The 20,057-nt window shown below is 43.8% G+C and overlaps 1 protein-coding gene across 3 annotated transcripts in view; it reads left to right on the forward strand.

Moving 5' to 3' along the window:
- The window catches only part of LOC115200398 (dual specificity testis-specific protein kinase 1), a 50,029-nt gene that overhangs the window by 20,818 nt on the left and 9,154 nt on the right, over positions 1-20,057 (forward strand). For 2 of the 3 annotated variants that reach the window (XM_029763438.1, XM_029763440.1), the window contains 4 exons: positions 3,690-3,898; positions 4,534-4,655; positions 6,357-6,405; positions 7,484-7,633. In XM_029763438.1, coding sequence (XP_029619298.1) covers positions 3,690-3,898; positions 4,534-4,655; positions 6,357-6,405; positions 7,484-7,633 — 530 coding nt within the window. The remainder of the gene's footprint in view (positions 1-3,689; positions 3,899-4,533; positions 4,656-6,356; positions 6,406-7,483; positions 7,634-20,057) is intronic. The other variant, XM_029763439.1, reaches the window with a different exon arrangement.

Genomic DNA, 20,057 nt, shown 5'->3' on the forward strand with positions numbered 1-20,057 from the left:
GCAGGCAGCATCAGGGTTCCTGTGTCTCCCCTGGATGGATGTCTGAAGATCCATGAGGCAATTAACACTTCAAGTGTCCTCATTGGATCCACCCTAAGTGTTTTGCATCCTAAATGGCACTCTATTCCCTATCAGAGCCCATATATGCCCTGGTCAAAGTAGTGAATGTGGTGCCATTTGAGACACACAAAGTGTTGTGTTCACCCTAATGCACTCTGCTGGAGCCACATGCCCTGAGTAAATCACTATGTAGGATTAATGACCCAGCTTCCAATCTGTACCATAATGGTATGTGTCTGAGATCAGCAGACAGAGCAGTGGAGACTATTTACAGATTCTGAATCTGACTAGAGTAGGCTAGCCTGCCATATTGACTGAAGCCTATGTGTGGATGGGATGTTGCTGTTACACAAAGTTCATTATTACTGTACGCGCGTACACATGCATACAGACATACTCGCATTCAAACGCGCACATGTGCACACAGACACACACACACACACACACACACACACACACACATACACACATAGTTCCACACATGCACTCAAAAATAGCGCCACACATGCACTAAAACGCATACAGTTAGCCTCTTTTGTTTTTGTATTGTTGTTTTCCTTAGTTTTTCTCTTTTTTCTCTTTTGTTATTTCTATTGGTTGTTGGCATATTGGGTGGGTGGTTGTTTTGGTTGGGTTGGAGGGGGGCATTGGCTTGGGGGGTGGAGGTGGGTGGAGGTTTTTTGGCAGCGCAGTGGGGGGGTCTCAGATGGTTGAGGGGCAGCTCTCGGGGGATCTGTGGGAGGATCTTGGATGGTTAGTGCACTTGACCCTGGTTGTTCCTGTGTATCGCTCTGGATGGGAGTGTCTGCTAGATGACTGAATATAATGTAAATGTAGATTGTATGTTTTAAAATTTGATAAAAAATAAATAAATGAACATTAGCACTGGGTATGTCCAAAATGGCACCCAATTGGCCCTGGTTAAAAGTAGATCGCTGCAATATATATGGAAAAGGTTGCCATTTTGGACTCAGACACTTTTTTTTGCGAGTGAGAGGGTGCTGCTGCATGACAGTGATTCTGTCAGACTCTGTAGTAAAACTTTTGTCGCTTGCATGTCTGTGTGAAGGCTGTGTCATCCTTTGCGACGTCATCTGTTGACGTGATTCCACATCAGTCAGGAAATGGCCTTGCTGAAGTACACAAGTATTTGGTTCAGATGCCTCTGACTCTCTCTCTCTCTCTGCCCTGAACTGAGATAGCAGTCAGATATGTGGGACTTCCTCAGAAAGAGAGTCATCCCCCTGAGGAATAGTCTCACCTTGGTGTGAACTGGTCTCACTGTTAAGGTCTCATAACTCACGTTTCTTATCTGTGGGTGGGACGTCAGTAGGGCGGTCCCACTGGTAGTGTTTCTCCTGAAGGTCTCTGTGGTCAGACACAGGTCAAACTCACTGTTTAGTGTGATAACAGGCTTTTCCACAGGAAATCACTTTACTAAGGCTGCGGCCCAAATGGCACCCTATTCCATAGTGCACTACCTATTCGCCCCCTGGTCAAAAGTAGTGCACTATAGGGAATATGGTGCCATTTAGGATGCATTTCTAACCCGATATCTTACTTTTTTTTCAGCTCTTGGCTCCGTAACAAAGCCCCTCTGTAAGACAAAGCTGAAATAGACGGACCGAAAAATCTGATTTGGAAACACAAATTGAATCCAAACACTATGAAATTCAATTTAAAGACAGATTTGTTGTTTGTACGCTGAGATTCACTCCCAATTCAAGTGAAGTGCCATCAGATTGATGCTAAGGGAAGCTGACATCATTACCTGATTTATCTACCATTGTGTATTCAAACAAACCAGACTGTAATCCACATCCATATTTTCTGAGTGCCGTATAGGATGTAAATTGTCACACAATGTTCTGACTTATATGGAAGTGACTGTTTGATTGAGGAGGGTTGCAGCAGGCTACAGCTCTGGTGACTGTGTGACAGTGTGGCTCTGGGATGAAGTGTGAGCGTGCGTTTCTGTGCACCATACAGGATGCCATGTAGGATGCTTTGTCTTGGGATTTCTGTGAAAGTAACGGTTTGATTGAGGTGGGTTGTAGCAGGCTACAGAATAGCTCTGGTAACTGTGAAAGACAGTGTGTCTCTATGATATACTGTAGATCCTCATCAGTGAAAGACATGATAAGGCTGCACTGTGAGCTTTTTCTCTGACAGCCAGCCGGGTTGGTGTCGTGGTGGTGGGGGCTGCAGTTGAGATGAAAACACTGTGATTGTTTGTACACGGCTGTGGCTGTTAAAACAATGGCAGCGTGTGTGAGAGCTAGCCTCTCATGGTGAATACCATGGTGGGGTTGATTCACACTTGATTGACAAAGCCCTGCCAATTGTGTCAGCGTGTCAGTCTGTGCTGTTCACTGGCGTCATTGTCAGGATCAGGTTTGTTGTTGCTCCCTCTGGCCTTTAACCATGCTGTCCCGACACCGGAAGTCAAGTAAACCAACTTATTTTAAGTAAGATATTGTTTTCAAAGCAGCAGGATCGGCACCTTTCCAGTGTGGTACAGACACTATATGGTTTCAAACATACAGAACTGTCCTTCCCTTAAAACACACAGACAGTCCAGTATATCATTCTATTTCATCAAGTTTATTTTACACGTTCACCCACTGAAAAATCACTAGCCTCTACGGCTACGCACATCACTATATCTTACTTAAAATAAGTTGTTTTACTTGACTTCCGGTGTTGGGACAGAATGGTTAAAGGGCAGAGGGAGCAACAACAAACATGGAAAGGTGCCTATCCTGCTGCTATGAAAACAATGACAGTGTGGTTTTGTTTGCTGCACACACTTCCTGTTAGAGCTGGTCTTCTCAGCTACATTTTCCTGTGACAGTCGATTCCAATCATTTGTGTTTAATGTCTGATAAGGGCTTAGAATGCCTCAAAGCCTAAAAAGGACTCCTTAACGATAGAAGCGCACACTGATAATTATACATAAAGCAATTAAGGAACATAATCTTATGAGAAAAAGCTCCATTCACCTCTATCTGGTTACAAATTAATTAATGGAAGAGGAGCACCTTCTCCAGATGAATCATCAGAAGAGCACATTTTACTTTCAAATATCTCCCCCTCATCCCATAGTAGGCGGACATGTCCCTCTCATCAGATGCTCTCATTAAAATGAATGGAACCCCTCTTGATCTTCCTTGTTATTATTAGCCTGGAGGGAAAACAAGTCACTTGATTAGCCAGCTACACTGGACAGTCTCTCACCTGCATTGCCCAGGCCTGCTACACTATTTAAGGAACCATTATTCATGTCTCTTTGTTTCGCTCCATAAAGGGGAGGCGTAAAGGGGAGGCACGTTCCATCCCATTGAGCTACTGAACATAGATTTAATTATTGTCCGCTCTCCCTTTCATCCACTCTACTTTGATTCGACATAGCGTTATTTGGGGTTATTGCAGACTCTTTGTAAGGACAGGCATTCTCTCAATGTAATCTGTCACATAGATGAGGGATCTGACTAACAAGTGTGTGTGTGTGTGTGTGTGTGTGTGTGTGTGTGTGTGTGTGTGTGTGTGCGTGTGTGCGTGTGTGCGTGTGTGCGTGTGTGTGTGTGTGTGCATGTTCATGTGTGTTTTTCTGTGTGTCTACCTTATAGCAGACATCACTCCCCACTCCAGGATGTGTGACTGTGACGTGGATGTGTCCTCAGAGCCCACCAGCCCCAGGCTCTATGGTGAGTCCTCTGACAAATACTACCATGTGGACCGCTGGCAGAAGCTCCGCACCGCCGTCCGCAAGCTGGAGTTCTGGGAGAACTTCACCGCCGAGCTCATCGGGAGTGGCTTCTTCTCCAAAGTCTACAAGGTACCTGGTCCCTCCCTAGCCAGCTGTAGTGAACCTAGCAAGCATCCCAAATTTCACCCTACTACCTATATAGTGCACTCCTTTTGACCAGAGCCCTATGGGCCCTGATAAAAATAGCGTACTATATACACAATAGGGTTCCATTTGCGCTGCATACTTAAGACAAAGCATGTTTTGTGTTGGATCTAATTTGAACGTAGTGGCCAGGAATGTCTGAGCATACTGGCCATCAATCTGTTTCATTTTATGTGATGATTTAATCACAATTAAATAATGGAGTCGTTAATTAATTTACCTGCAAAAACAGCTCCTTTCACACAGTCACTTAACCTGCTTTTTTGTACAGGTTACATTACTAGATCTTGAGCAGGTTTTTTTAGTGGTTAAACTGTAAAAATGTGTCTGTTTCTCTCAGGTGATTCACAGTACTGTAAAATAATTATTGTCTGTTTCTCTCAGGTGATTCACAGTACTGTGAAATAACTCGTGTCTGTTTCTCTTAGGTGATTCACAGTACTGTAAAATAACTATTGTCTGTTTCTCTCAGGTGATTCACAGTACTGTGAAATAACTTGTGTCTGTTTCTCTCAGGTGACTCACAGTACTGTGAAATAACTCGTGTCTGTTTCTCTCAGGTGATTCACAGTACGAGCCATAAGGTGATGGTGGTGAAGATCTATAAGAATGATGTGGACCAGGATAGCATTGTGCGTGAGATCAGCCTACTGCAAAAACTCTCCCATCCCAACATAGTCAGGTATTAGTCAGTTACTCAAACCTTTTTGTGATGACGACTTATAATATTTGGTATATGACCTTATTGATACCATGTAAGAATTTTGCATAATTGCTTATTAATTAAAATAAATATTAATAGATGCATTGTACCTGTCAAATAAATGTAATAAATGAAACGAAAATTGTTTAGATAAGATTAAGCCTGATAAGCTTCTAATGTTTGACTTATGTAATATTATCTGTGTTAGTACAGGGCATACACTATGAATGGGAATGCTAGGAAGCTTTGTGTACTTTATGTCGTGCAGCCAATGGCTCCAGAACATAATAATCTAGCAGCCACAAAGGCCTATTCTACTCATCTGAAGTGGTTACATAAGGTGTGAAGGCATAGTTTCAAATGGATGTTATGATGCACACCACAGAATCACGGCATACCTTTCCTGAATTCCAATCCAAAATATAGGGTATTATACTGTACTTCCAGTCATACTTATGCTAAATTTAGCTACCCAGAAATCACCTTTGTCTCAAGACATCTCCAGACAGCTTAATTTATGTCTTAAGACGTCTCAAGACATCTCAAGACAACTTCATTTATATGTCTTAACATGTCTCAAGACATGGTGATGACTGGGTATGTATACACATGCTGCTGAGTCTGTGAGGTGCAGTAATGGCCACAGCAGGAGGGACATAGTACTACCTTGTCACGTAGGCCAGCTCTACCCCTATTGTAGTGGTTACATAAGGTGTGAAGGCATTGTGTTTGTCCAAGCAATCTTATTTTAGCCTTTCTTTCAAGGCCACAGTATCAGTGGTTATTAAACAGCACAGTTTATCTGCTGAGGTCAGAGCGTAGAGAGTCAATGATGAAGACAAATATGAGTCCAATACAATATTTCCCTGGCACAGATAGGGCATCCAGCCCTCTGTGAGTGGGCCCTACTCAAACAATGATGTGAAAATCTGAATCATTTCTAATGTTGGAGCCTGAGAACATTGCCTTCCTCAGACACAGTGCTCCAAACCCAAATAGAACCCTATTCCCTATATAGTACCAGGGCCCATGGGGTGCAATTTGGAACGCACTCACCGTGAGAATGGCAATGTTATCAGGCTCCAACGTCAGAGCATTGTAAGGAGACTGATATGTTCGGTGGTTTATTGTAAGCCGTTGGTAATACCCTTTCAGTCAAGGTATACTGTAAACCAGTGTCTGGAATGGATGTAGTTTTGAGGTTGTTAATCTCGGGTGAGCACTGGCCACCGGCGAGTTTCTTGATGTTGTTTCTGTTCACAAGAGCCTAGGTTGTTGTTGAATGTCTGGCTCAGCTGGTCCTCAAAACATGTTTTCAGCCCTGAGCATCTTATAGAACTTATTGTATATTATCACCTGGGAGACAGATTGTGTGAAGACCGGTGGGGCCAGGAGTGGTGGTCTTAATAACCGCTCAACCATCTTCAAGCACATCGATTGTACAGTATATTCTAAATGTCATTATGATTCCTCATTATAATTCTGTTGTCCATATAAAATTAAAGTGTATTGGTCACATACACATATTTAGCAGATGTTATTGCAGGTGTAGCGAAATGCTTGTGGTCCTAGCTCCAACAGGGCAGTAGTATCTAACAAGTCACAATAATTCACAAATCTAAAAGTGAAAGAATGGAAATAAGAAATATATGAATAATATATTGTTGTGATTTATTCTAGGTATCTGGGGATATGTGTGAAGGAAGATAAACTCTACCCTATTTTAGAGGTGAGTGTTAATTTCTCCTCCTTGTACGGATGACGACTTCACATTCTAGTGAGGTGAGTGGGGAGACACACTGTCTGTTCTAGGACATGTACCCTGTACGTATAGGAGGTTGGGTTGTGTGTGAGCTGCTCCATCTGGGCAAATATGGCCTGTAGCGGCTGAAACATTTTGGGTTTTACAAGAAGCAGTTTTATCAACTTCCAATAGTTGCTGAATTTCCTCTTAACTTCAGTTTGCTACTCAATTCTTGCCCTTGGTTGGAGATCCAGGTGTGGCAGTGTTCCTTATCCTTTGAACTCAACTCTTATTTCCAGGTCTGTTTCAGTATGTGAGGCTAATCTAATGAGGTGTCTATCTGTTTCAGCATGTTAGTGGGGGCTGATGGGTGTCTGTTTCAGTGTGTTAGACACATCCTCAGGCCCCACTAACATGATGAAACAGATAGACACATCCTCAGGCCCCACTATCTGTTTCATCATGTTAGTGGGGGCTGATGGGTGTCTGTTTCAGTGTGTTAGTGGGGCCTGATGGGGTGTCTATCTGTTTCATCATGTTAGTGGGGGCTGATGGGTGTCTGTTTCAGTGTGTTAGTGGGGCCTGATGGGGTGTCTATCTGTTTCATCATGTTAGTGGGGGCTGATGGGTGTCTATCTGTTTCAGTGTGTTAGTGGGGGTTGATGGGACATCTGTATGTTTCAGTATGTTAGTGGGGGTTGATGTGGTGCATATCTGTTTCATCATGTTAGTGGGGGCTGATGGGTGTCTGTTTCAGTGTGTTAGTGGGGCCTGATGGGGTGTCTATCTGTTTCATCATGTTAGTGGGGGCTGATGGGTGTCTATCTGTTTCAGTGTGTTAGTGGGGGTTGATGGGACATCTGTATGTTTCAGTATGTTAGTGGGGGTTGATGTGGTGCATATCTGTTTCAGAATGTTAGTGGGTGTTGATGGGCTGTCTGTCTGTTTTAGTATGTGAGGTTGACAGGCTTTCTATCTGTTTCAGTATGTTAGTGGGGGTTGATGGGATGTCTGTATGCTTCAGTGTGTTAGTGGGGGTTGATGAGGTGTCTATCTGTTTCAGTATGTTAGTGGAGGATGTCTGGAGGAACTGTTGGCCAGGAAGGATGTGTCTCTGTGCTGGAGGGAGAAGGTGGACCTGGCCTGTGACATCACCAGAGGAATGATCTACCTGCATTACAAGAACATCTACCACAGGGACCTCAACTCCAAGGTACAGTAGACCAGGGGAAAATCCCACCCACATCTACCACAGGGACCTCAACTCCAAGGTACAGTCGACCAGGGGAAAATCCCACCCACATCTACCACAGGGACCTCTACTCCAAGGTACAGTAGACCAGGGGAAAACCCCACCCACATCTGCCACAGGGACCTCAACTCCAAGGTACAGTAGACCAGGGGAAAACCCCACCCACATCTATTGTAGATTATTGTTGTGTTTGTGGTGCATAGACCACAAAGTAACCCGGAAAGTGAAAAGGAAAATAAGGAAAGTCCGCACTCAGCATTTGCAGTGAAAGAAAGAGGAAACTGTAAGGGATGTTACCTCACACAGTGGCTGTGTCTGAAATGGCATCCTACTGTCTATATAGTGCACTACTTTTGGCCTGGCTACAGCCACTGACTGATCTCTTTGACATTAGGAAAACCCCTACTCTTACGACAAACTTTAGCAACATCGGTGCTGTGACATCATGTAGTGATCACATTGGCAGGTGTCCCTTGTAAAAGAGGTCTTCTGACCTCAATGGGACTTCCTGGATAAATAATGGTTCAGTAAATTGGTTTTAACTGTTGTGGACAAAGCAGGGAACGGTTGAGATGAGGTTCATTCAGTAGTCAGACTGAGGCTGAGGATAACTCTCTACCATGAGGAAAAGATATCAGCCTAGAAAAATCGGTTGTCTCTCTCCCAGTTGCCAGGTTCCACAGAGGTGCAGGTCGGTTATGTTATGTAGAGGTGCAGGTCGGTTATGTTATGTAGAGGTGCAGGTCGGTTATGTTATATAGAGGTGCAGGTCGGTTATGTTATGTAGAGGGACGAGCAACAAGCACAGTCCATTGTCATGCTAATGTAATCCCACGCTGAGCTTTGTTATTGTACGCACGCACGCACACACACACACACACACACACACACACACACACACACACACACACACACCGAGACGTGAACACACACACACCAACAGCCAGTCCCTCTTTGTCTGGGAAAGTAGGGTCAGTGAGCAATGGATCAATAGTAGAGTCCCGCCACCATCCTGCCCTACCTCCTCTCTCTCTCTCTCTCTCTCTCTCTCTCTCTCTCTCTCCCTCCTCTCTCTACCCCTTCTCTCTCTCTCATATCTTTCTTTCCTTCTCTCTCCTCTTTCTCTCCTCTCACTCTCTCACTCTCTCACTCTCAGTCTCTCTCTCACTCTCTCACTCTCTCTCAGTCTCTCTCTCAATCTCTCTCTCACCACATCCCATTTTAACAGCGACCTCTCTCACTCTCTACTAACCATGGGAATACTGGTGGTGACACTGACGTGTTCCATACTGACATTTAGCACGTCACCCAGAGGGACAATCCATTTGGCTCTGGACTCAATGATGGCATTTTACTGGAAAGTAATTGGTGTTTCTGCAAAGCAGTACTGTTGTTTTTCCCCCTAGACCCCCCCACTGGTATCATTAGAGTTGGCAAAAGGATGCACACGTCTGTCTTACGTCAAACAAACAATTGCTGTCTTCACAATTACAGAGAGTGTTTCAAAAGATCACTGCTAGGATTGATGGTAAAGGCATATAGACAAGACAAGGTATTTTCTCATGTGGAATATGTTTCAATCTCTAAAGAAGGGACTTCAGTCTCTATAAATTACAGTGAATCCAAGCCAGACGTGCAAGGTAATTAATTATGTGCAGTGTATTTTCTGAAAAGGTCATGTTAGGTTAAACCAATTACTGTTTCAGTTAGAATCACAATATTGGGCTGCACAACTCTTCTGACATATCTCCTGTATAAGCAATCATTAGAGTTTAAAATTGCCAGAATTAGGAAAGGTATGGTGGATGTAATTGCAAACGTAGATAATTTTTGTGAACTTGCTGTGTGTCCCAAATGGCACCCTATTCTGTATTTAGTGCACTACTTTCATAGGGCCCTGGTCAAAAGTAGTGCATTATATAGGGAATATGGTGACATTTGGGACACAGTCCTGGTTACAGTTTAGACCAAGTCCTCAGAGTTCCATTGGAACAGCCATTTTAATTCCCCCTGAAACTCTCCATTCTAGATCTGAACTTCCTGGAACTGTTGCTTTTTTTGGCTCTGAGGTGAGGGCCCATGCTAAATTTAGCAGTCAGGTTTGGTGCTTGGAGTGATACCCAGATTGCCCAATAATCACAGGCTGCTGAATGAAAACACTGGAGAGAGAGGGCCTCTAGTGTGGTTCCCTTTGTAATGACCTCTAGATGCTGAGGAGACGTCAGCCAGCCAGCTAGTCGGACAGCCAGCCAGTCAGCCAGGGCCCTCCCTCCCTCTTTCCCCTCCTCCTGCTCTGCTCCACACCCCTGTCATCCTGCCTATCTGTCTATTTTTCTGCCCGTCTGCCTGCCTGCCTGCCTGCCTGCCTGCCTGTCTATATTTCAGTCTCTCTGCCTACCCTGCTTGTCTCGTTTCCTGACTCTCTCTCTATCTCTGCCTGCCTGTCTCTCTGCCTGCTCGACTTATGTAACCGCTCCACTACCTTGTGTCTTCTAGAATAGCTCACCCACTCTTATTGAGCCCATCCAGCCTACTAGTGCTCTCTCCACACCTACAGTAAACCACCTACTATGGTAATCATTACCCAACACACATAGCTATGGTTGGGCTTTGTTCTCAGTAGGCATAGATGCCAAATCAGGTGGATCATCAGGTAAGGACTGAAAAATGTAGCATGGTGGGGAGGTGATTAGTGCAGACCCCATTGAGTCAGGCTATTTAAGAGTGTCTGGTCTGGCTGTCTGTATGTAGGGTCTTCCCTTCATACTGGCTGGCTTCCTTCCAAATGGCACCCTATTCCCATACAAAGTGCACTACTTTGACCTGAGCCCTATATGGGCCCTGTTCAAAAGTAGTGGATTATAGGGAATAGGGTGCCATTTGGGACACACACACTGTTATATCTGCTTACACTATGGATAGAATCAAGAGATGTGCCATGAGATGTTAATCAACACGTTTACTCAGCGTTCCCAATAGGCCTGATTTGATTTGCTGAGGTAGCTAAAACAGCATTAAGTAGACCTACAGGCAGGTATAATGGGTGAGATTCGAAGGCAGAGAATGTTCAGTTGAGTTGTCTGTGTATTCAGACCAAGCTTGACTTTTGGGCTCCCAAGTGGTGCAGTGGTCGAAGACACTGCAGTGCCAAGGTGTCACTGCAGTACCTGATTCAAATCCAGGCTGCATCACATCTTGCTGTGATTGGGAGTCCTATATGGTGGTCCACTGTTGTCTGGGGTAGGCTGTCATTGTAAATAAGAATTTGTTCTCATCTGACTTGCCTAGTTAAATAAAAAAAATGATTGGTGTGATTGTACTACAACAGTGTTAGATTGCTCTCTGGTGGTAAGCAGGTGTCATAACACAAATGCTTAGAGTGGCAGGACTCTAAGCAGGACTCTAGTGCAAAAAAAGGGACTCAGTTAAATCTCCTTATTGTAATTATTACATGTTGTTGATTTGGCTGGATGTTATGTTAAAAATCATATTCGATATGCACTGTAATGTCATGGTGAAATGGCTTGGCATACTGCGGTATACTGTGGAAAATCATATTCAATATACACTGTAATGTCATGGTGAAATGGCTTGGCATACTGCAGTATACTGTGGAAAATCATATTCAATATACACTGTAATGTCATGGTGAAATGGCTTGGCATACTGCAGTATACTGTGGAAAATCATATTCAATATACACTGTAATGTCATGGTGAAATGGCTTGGCATACTGCGGTATACTGTGGAAAATCATATTCAATATACACTGTAATGTCATGGTGAAATGGCTTGGCATACTGCAGTATACTGTGGAAAATCATATTCAATATACACTGTAATGTCATGGTGAAATGGCTTGGCATACTGCAGTATACTGTGGAAAATCATATTCAATATACACTGTAATGTCATGGTGAAATGGCTTGGCATACTGCAGTATACTGTGGAAAATCATATTCAATATACACTGTAAAAAGTAACTGCCTAACTCATTAAAGAAATCGAATAGTGGCAACTCAAACATCTCCAACAATCAGTAGAACTCAAATCATAAAAGTGTTAATACATCTTATTGACATATGAGTTAGTATCACTTAATGTTTTTGAGTACTGTTAAAATTATTGAGTTTTTACAAGTTATTTATTATTTAATATTTGAGTCACTCTAACATGTATTAATTAAGTTGATCTTACTTGATTCTATTATGTTTTATGTCTTTACTTAAAATAATAAAGTAGTAGTCAGATACATTTATATTTTCATATAAAACACTTGATTTATCTGTGTTGTGCTGATATAGAAATATTATGTTTAAGTGTGTACAGTTAGTTACACCTCCAGTATCTGCTATATGAATGAGCACTGTGTTCAACAATGCATGCAAAGATGGGTTAAAATGACAAATTGTCAAATACATAAGACAATGTTTAACATTAAGGCACAATGATGCCGAAACGTTGGTGTTTTACACAATACATTACTGGGAGTTTATATATAGAGTGTTCGACTCTCTTTATTGATTTTATAGCTTACATTTTATTCACCGTTAGACAGTGACGAAATCGTCCCAACTACGTAACAGCCAGTGGAATCCTGTGGCGCGTTATTCAAATACCTTAGAAATGCTATTACTTCAATTTCTCAAACATATGACTATTTTACACCATTTTAAAGACAAGACTCTCGTTAATCTAACCACACTGTCCGATTTCAAAAAGGCTTTACAACGAAAGCAAAACATTAGATTATGTCAGCAGAGTACCCAGACAGAAATAATCAGACACCCATTTTTCAAGCTAGCATATAATGTCACATAAACCCAAACCACAGCTAAATGCAGCACTAACCTTTGATGATCTTCATCAGATGACACTTCTAGGACATTATGTTATACAATACATGCATGTTTTGTTCAATCAAGTTCATATTTATATCAAAAACCAGCTTTTTACATTAGCATGTGACGTTCAGAACTAGCATACCCCCCGCAAACGTCCGGTAAATTTACTAAATTACTCACGATAAACGTTCACAAAAAACATAACAATTATTTTAAGAATTATAGATACAGAACTCCTCTATGCACTCGCTATGTCCGATTTTAAAATAGCTTTTCGGTGAAAGCACATTTTGCAATATTCTAAGTAGATAGCCCGGCATCACAGGGCTAGCTATTTACACACCCACCAAGTTTAGCCCTCACAAAAGTCAGATTTACTATAAGAAAAATGTTATTACCTTTGCTGTTCTTCGTCAGAATGCACTCCCAGGACGTCTACTTCAATAGCAAATGTTGGTTTGGTCCCAAATAATCCATAGTTATATCCAAATAGCAGCGTTTTGTTCGTGCGTTCAAGACACTATCCGAAAGGGTAAATAAGGGTTACGCGCCCGACGCGTTTCGTGACAAAAAAATTCTAAATATTCCATTACCGTACTTCGAAGCATGTCAACCGCTGTTTAAAATCAATTTTTATGCCATTTTTCTCGTAAAAAATCGATAATATTCCGACCGGGAATCTGTGTTTTAGTTCAAAGAGAGAGAAAGTAAAAACATGAGGTCGCCCCATGCACGCGCCTCAGTCTGATGGTCCTCTGATAGACCACTTACCAAAGGCGCTAATGTTTTTCAGCCAGGGCCTGGAATTACATCATTCAGCATTTTTCCGGGTTCTGAGAGCCTATGGGAGCCGTAGGAAGTGTCACGTTACAGCAAAGATCCTAAGTTTTCAATAAACAGAGCCAAGAAGCCCAAGGAATGGTCAGAGAGGGTACTTCCTGTACAGAATCTTCTCAGGTTTTTGCCTGCAATATGAGTTCTGTTATACTCACAGACACCATTCAAACAGTTTTAGAAACTTTAGGGTGTTTTCTATCCAAAGCCAATAATTATATGCATATTCTAGTTTCTGGGCAGTAGTAATAACCAGATTAAATCGGGTACGTTTTTTATCCGGCCGTGTAAATACTGCCCCCTAGCCCTAACAGGATAATTATCTCTAGGTGTGTGCCAGGTCATGCTTTTTATTAAACATTAAGACACGACCACTGAAAATTACGAAAATTATTTATCCGCTGCTGGCCTGCTCTCCGGGCAACATCGCATGAGCCTGAAGCCACACACTGGCTTCATTCATTCTAAAAATTAATTAAAAGGCATTAATAAGTAATGTTTCGTGTCATTTGTATTTAATTCTAATTATACCACGGTTGTCTCTAATTCTGAATGCTGATTGGTTAAAACCGCATTACAGCCGGCGTCTATTCCACAAGTTACCACTGGCTGAATCTATGACGTTAAAATGTCTATTTACTCTGTTCCATCTGACTGCGCAATCCACTGGCTCATCTGTCCAGGCAGGGAAGTTATAAACTTGATCTCCACTATAAAAATCATTTAGACATTATCTAACATTTCTTTGAGACTAACATTTAGTTTTCAACAGCGGAGACTTGTATAATTACTGTCTGTCTCCGACATTTGCAATATAGTTTCAATATTCAAATTCGATCTCCAACTGTCCCATAGTAATGAATGTGTAGGGGTTGGGATGAGAGAGAGACAGGCAGGCAGAGTTTCTCAGCCAGTCGAAATCATGAATCAGCTGACATAATTTTTATGGATATATACAAAGAAATGTCAATTGAAAAAAGGTCAAACGAAACGAAGTGCAGATTGAAGTTATTGTGGTAGCTGTGTTGTTGGCTAGCTCCTCAACCGTGTCCTAACGAGAGAGCACATTTCTATGCCAGTCAAAATCGTGCATCATTAGCATATTATTATGTATGTATCCAAATAAATGTCACTAGAAAACAGCTTAAATGTCACATCCTGACCAGTATAAGGGGTTATTTGTTATTGTAGTTTGGTCAGGGCATGGCAGGGGTGTGTTTGTTTTGTGTTATCGGTGGTTTGGGTATGGTTCTATGTTTTTGTATTTCTATGTTTTTCTATGTTGTGTATTTCTTTGTGTTGGCTTTCAATCAGGAACAGCTGTACATCGTTGTTGCTGATTGGGAGTAATACTTATGTAGCCCTTTTTTCACCTGTCTTTTGTGGGAAGTTGGTTTTGCATTGCTAGTTGTGAGCCTGCAAACTGTCAAGCTGTCATTCGTTTTCTTCGTTAAGTGTTCAATACAAGTTTAAGATGAGCACTCAACCCTTGGTCTACTACCTTCGACGGCCATTACAGAACTTCCCACCACCAACAGACCAAGCAGCGGGGTAAGGAGCTGGAGAGGAGCTATCGGGAGTCGTGGACCTGGGATGAGATCCTAGCCGGAGAGGGACCATGGAGGAAGGCTGGAGAGGACTGGGAGTGTTTTGCTGGAACACGGCTGGCATGGAAGCCTGAGAGGCAGCCCCCCCCAAAAATGTTTGGGGGGCACACGGGTAGTTTGGCTGGGCCAGGGTTGAGCCCTATGCCAACTCCCCATGCTTACCGGAGGCAGCGTGGTACTGGTCAGGCCCCGTACTATGAGGTGATGCGCACGGCGTCGAGGCCGAGCATTCACAGGCCAGTGTGCCAGCGTCCCGCATTTGCCGGGGGGAAGCGGGCACCCAGCCAGTACGGGTGGTGTCAGTCCTGCGCTCGAGACCGCCAGTGCACCTCCACGGCCCAGTGTATCCTGTTCCCGCTCCTCGCACTAGCCTTGGGGTGCGTGTCTCCAGTCTGGTACCTCCACTACCAGCCCCACACACCAGGCTTCCAGTGTGTCAGCCCAGTCCAGCTCGTCCTGTTCCTGCCCTGTGGTGCGTGTCCCTAGTCTGGCGCTTCCTAGGCCAGCCCCACGCATCAGGCCTTCAGTGCGCAGTCCCCGTCCAGAGCTTCCGGCAACAGTGCCTCGTCTAGAGTGTCCAGCGACAGTGCCTCGTCCAGAGTGTCCGGCAACAGTGCCTCGTCCAGAGTGTCCGGCGACAGTGCCTCGTCCAGAGTGTCCGGCGACAGTGCCTCGTCCAGAGTGTCCGGCGACAGTTCCTCGTCCAGAGTGTCCGGCGACAGTGCCTCGTCCAGAGTGTCCGGCGACAGTGCCTCGTCCAGAGCTTCAGGCAACAGTGCCTCGTCCAGAGCTTCAGGCAACAGTGCCCCGTAGAGAGACGGCCCACAGTCCGGAGCCGAGAGAGACGGCCCACAGTCCGGAGCCGAGAGAGACGGCCCACAGTCCGGAGCCGAGAGAGACGGCCCACAGTCCGGAGCCGAGAGAGACGGCCCACAGTCCGGAGCCGAGAGAGACAGCCCACAGTCCGGAGCCGAGAGAGTCGCCCTCCAGTCCGGAACCGGCGCAGCCAGAGTCGCCCTCCAGTCCGGAACCGGCGTAGCCAGAGTCGCCCTCCAGTCCGGAACCGGCGCAGCCAGAGTCGCCCTCCAGTCCGGAACCGGCGCAGCCAGAGTCGCCCTCCAGTCCGGAACCGGCGCAGCCAGAGTCGCCCTCCAGTCCGGAACCGGCGCAGCCAGAGTCGCACTCCAGTCCGACGCAGCCAGAGTCGCCCTCCAGTCCGACGCAGCCAGAGTCGCCCTCCAGTCCGACGCAGCCAGAGTCGCCCTCCAGTCCGACGCAGCCAGAGTCGCCCTCCAGTCCGACGCAGCCAGAGTCGCCCTCCAGTCCGACGCAGCCAGAGTCGCCCTCCAGTCCGACGCAGCCAGAGTCGCCCGTTGCGAGGGTCCCCAGTCCGGGGTCGACAGAGAGGGACCTCGCTCTAGAGGCGACACTGAAGTGGGGTGAGCCAGTGGTGGAGCGGGGTCTGCGTCCCGCTCCTGAGCCACCTCCGTAGGGGGGAGTATTGGGAAGGGGGGGTGTTGCAGAAGAACCGTCGGTGACGGTGGCCACCCTCCCTTCCCTCCCCTGTAGTTTTGGGATTTTTTTTGTTGTGGGTTATTGTTTTGCTAGTTTTTTGTTTCAGGTGCATCCGGGGTCTGCACCTTTTGGGGGGGTACTGTCACGTCCTGACCAGTATAAGGGGTTATTTGTTATTGTAGTTTGGTCAGGGCGTGGCAGGGGTGTGTTGGTTTTGTGTTATCGGGGGTTTGGGTATGGTTCTATGTTTTTGTATTTCTATGTTTTTCTATGTTGATTATTTCTTTGTGTTGGCCTGGTATGGCTCTCAATCAGGAACAGCTGTACATCGTTGTTGCTGATTGGGAGTCATACTTAGGTAGCCCTTTTTTCTCCTGTTTTGTGTCTGTGCACCTGACAGGACTGTTTAGTGTTGTTCGTTGTTTGTATACATGTTTCTTTTGTTTTTTCCTTCTTTTCAAAAAATAAAGATGAGTATACACGTTCCCACTGCACCTTGGTCCAATCCTTACGACGCCCGTGACATTAAACAAATGCATCTACTGTTTTTCTGTCTGCACTGTTTGACGTGTCTGTAAGTTAGCTGTAGTTGGCTAGCTAGCAAGCAAGGGATACTAACGTTGCCAGCCAGTATGGCAATGGAACATTTAGAACGAACGAACGACATAGATACAGAACAAAAAGTCTGAACGACTGGGTCGTGTCTCTAGCAAGAACCAATAGGACGAACGACCAGGCGACCTAGATTTGTGTCGGGACTATATCTTGTGGAAGGATTACATATTATTAATACATTTATCAAAATAATGTTTTTAAGGAAAATATGTCAATCATTAATTGAATATGTTGGTAACCTGTTGTATAAAGTGATAATGCTCTCGAAGCCGGTGTTTGGAGAATATATTGGCATGGTTTGCCGGCCATCAACCATGCCAATATATCCTCCAAACACTGGCTTCGAGGGCATTATCACTTAAGTCACGGCCTATATGACCAATTTATAGACTACTTTATAATGATTTAATACAACAAAGTGTTGTTTAAATGCTGATTGCTTTATGTCCCTATCAGCATGTTTTGCACTGGCAGATGTTTCACAATGTATTTCTTTGTAGGCTATAGCCTAAATAATACATTTTCGTTCTTTCTTGGTCACCCTGTCTGGCTCTGGACCTATTTAGTGTTTATATGCAGTTGAATATGACATGTAGCCTAATTGAAATGATGTGTGGTTCTTACATTCACCTTTTCATATTTATTCAAATACTTTAAATTCAAATCATATGGTTTGGTTTCAATACATCAAAAACAAATGGTAGGTTCAGGTACTCACAAAAGAAGATATGTGTTGGTTAAATTGGGATTTTAATGAATGGAGCGAATTTGGGGTAGCTGTTTTTCTTTTTTCCTTGTGAGAGCAGAGTTTTTAGTGGAGCGGTTGGGAAGGATGTGGAGCACCCAAGTGGTCCATGAGCAATGAACAGGATTTCCAAACGCTTAACTCCAACCGCTCAACTCTGCCCACATACTCTGAGTAGAAGGGACCGAACATATGTATGTTCATTACAACAAATATTCTAGTAACTTCAATCGTTAGTGTTGTCATATCTTTGTCATCATTAAAACGGAAGACATGTTTATCAAATAACTCTATGTAATTATTATTACGCAATTAAACTGATTAATCGTGCAACTGTAATTAACTAGGAGGTCGGGGCACCAAGGAAAATATTCAGATTACAAAGTTATAATATTCATAATATAACTTTCAGATGTTATAATATCTGATCTATGAGTCTTCTGATTTAATGATGTATTCTTTACCTCACGTCAATCTCATTCCAAACGTCGTAAATTGTTGGTTATCTTCACGAACCCTGGCTAACAAGTTGAATCAGCAATACAAAATTGGGTTTAATTATTTATTTACCAAATACCTAAACTAATCACACAGAATTACATATACACAGAATACAAATTATGTCATACAGAAAACGTCCCTGGTGGACAGAACCTGTATGAGGCTTGTTGCACAAAGAGAGGGGGTTGGGCTTGAATGAAAGAGCGGGAAGACTGAGAAACGAAGAAAGCAGCTATGCCATCGTAAATACAGTATCGTATGCATTCTAAATTGCCGCCCATTTGGAAAAGGAAAATGCAATAAATATTTACTCTGAGCTGCGCTTCGGTAGGTTGGTCGTAGATGCTGGTCGTGTTGGCCAACAGAGATCTTCCTGTCCTCTGAAGAATGTCACTGGTGGTAAAATGGATACGTTGTAGTATCTTCGTTGTGTGTTAGACTGGATACGTCGTCCTTCCTTTCCTAGCCCACGTCTACAGCGGCCGCTGCTAACTCAACGGCTAAGAATATCACTTCTATAGTGAATAAGGGTTCAAAGTTCATACCAGTTGCAACCAAAGCTCACGCTGAGGTTGGCTTAGTTCTGTACTTGACATGTCTGTCCTTTTAACGCTGAGGCTGCAGACCTCACGTACCCGGAACCGACTGGTTAGTTTTTGTCACTGACTTATATAGCGGCGAGGGGAGAAGGGTGTGTTTCATCGTTTATAACCCCTGTCTCTTCACAGGGGCGGGCCACTGATTGATCAGGGCTCTTTCCTTATAAAAACCCAATTCTCTCATTTGGAAGCTAAAATTGCATTTAATCTTCTAACAAACAGTTTCAATATCAAACATTTAAATTGCACAACAATTCCATGTGAATCGTCCTGTCATCAGTCATAATGTCCCAGATGACAACCGAACTGACATCCATACTCATTAAGTTCCAACGCATATTTCCAACTGGTTCTATTACCGAAATATGGTTCCTTTCCCCCCACTTGTTTGATGTTCCCAGACTCTCTATATTTAACAGGCTATTCAAAGTCCTTCAGTAGGGTCAGAGAGAGAGGGTAAGGGAGAAAGGTATTTATGGGGGGTCATAAACCTTACCCACAGGCCAACGTCATGACAGTGTCAAAAAGTTCACAAAAGTTAAGTATTTATAAGTTAAAAAGAGAAACATATGAGTGGCAATGTCACTTCATTACTTTATGTATTTAACACTGAAATACTTTGAGTTGGGTTACTCCAGATTGTAGGCAACGTGTTTCCACAAAAAATGTAGTTAGCAGAACTAATTACTTTTTACAGTGTAGTGTACACTGTACAGTACAGTATATGTGCATTTGACTCAAGCTGCCCACAAGGTGGCAGTGTTTTGTAAAACATGTTTTAAAAGACTACTGGTATGTAGGACTGTTTCTGACATCTTTTCTCCTGGGATTAAGTGTTTTACGTGGGTGCTTCAATCCTGTGTGAGTCATATCCTCCTGACATTGTTTGGACAAATATGCCTTCATTCAACAATAGCTTCACTGTTGTCTTTTAGCTTCTACCTGTCAGCCTGCCTGCCTGTCTCTCTGCCTGCTCGACTTATGTAACCGCTCCACTACCTTGTGTCTTCTAGAATAGCTCACCCGCTCTTACTGAGCTCATCCAGCCCACTGGTGCTCTCTCCACACCTACAGTAAACCACCTACTATGTGATTGTACTATAACAATGTTAGACTGCTCTCTGG

Source organism: Salmo trutta, chromosome 9 (genome assembly GCF_901001165.1).
Source record: "Salmo trutta chromosome 9, fSalTru1.1, whole genome shotgun sequence".
Classification (NCBI taxonomy): Eukaryota; Metazoa; Chordata; class Actinopteri; order Salmoniformes; family Salmonidae; genus Salmo; species Salmo trutta.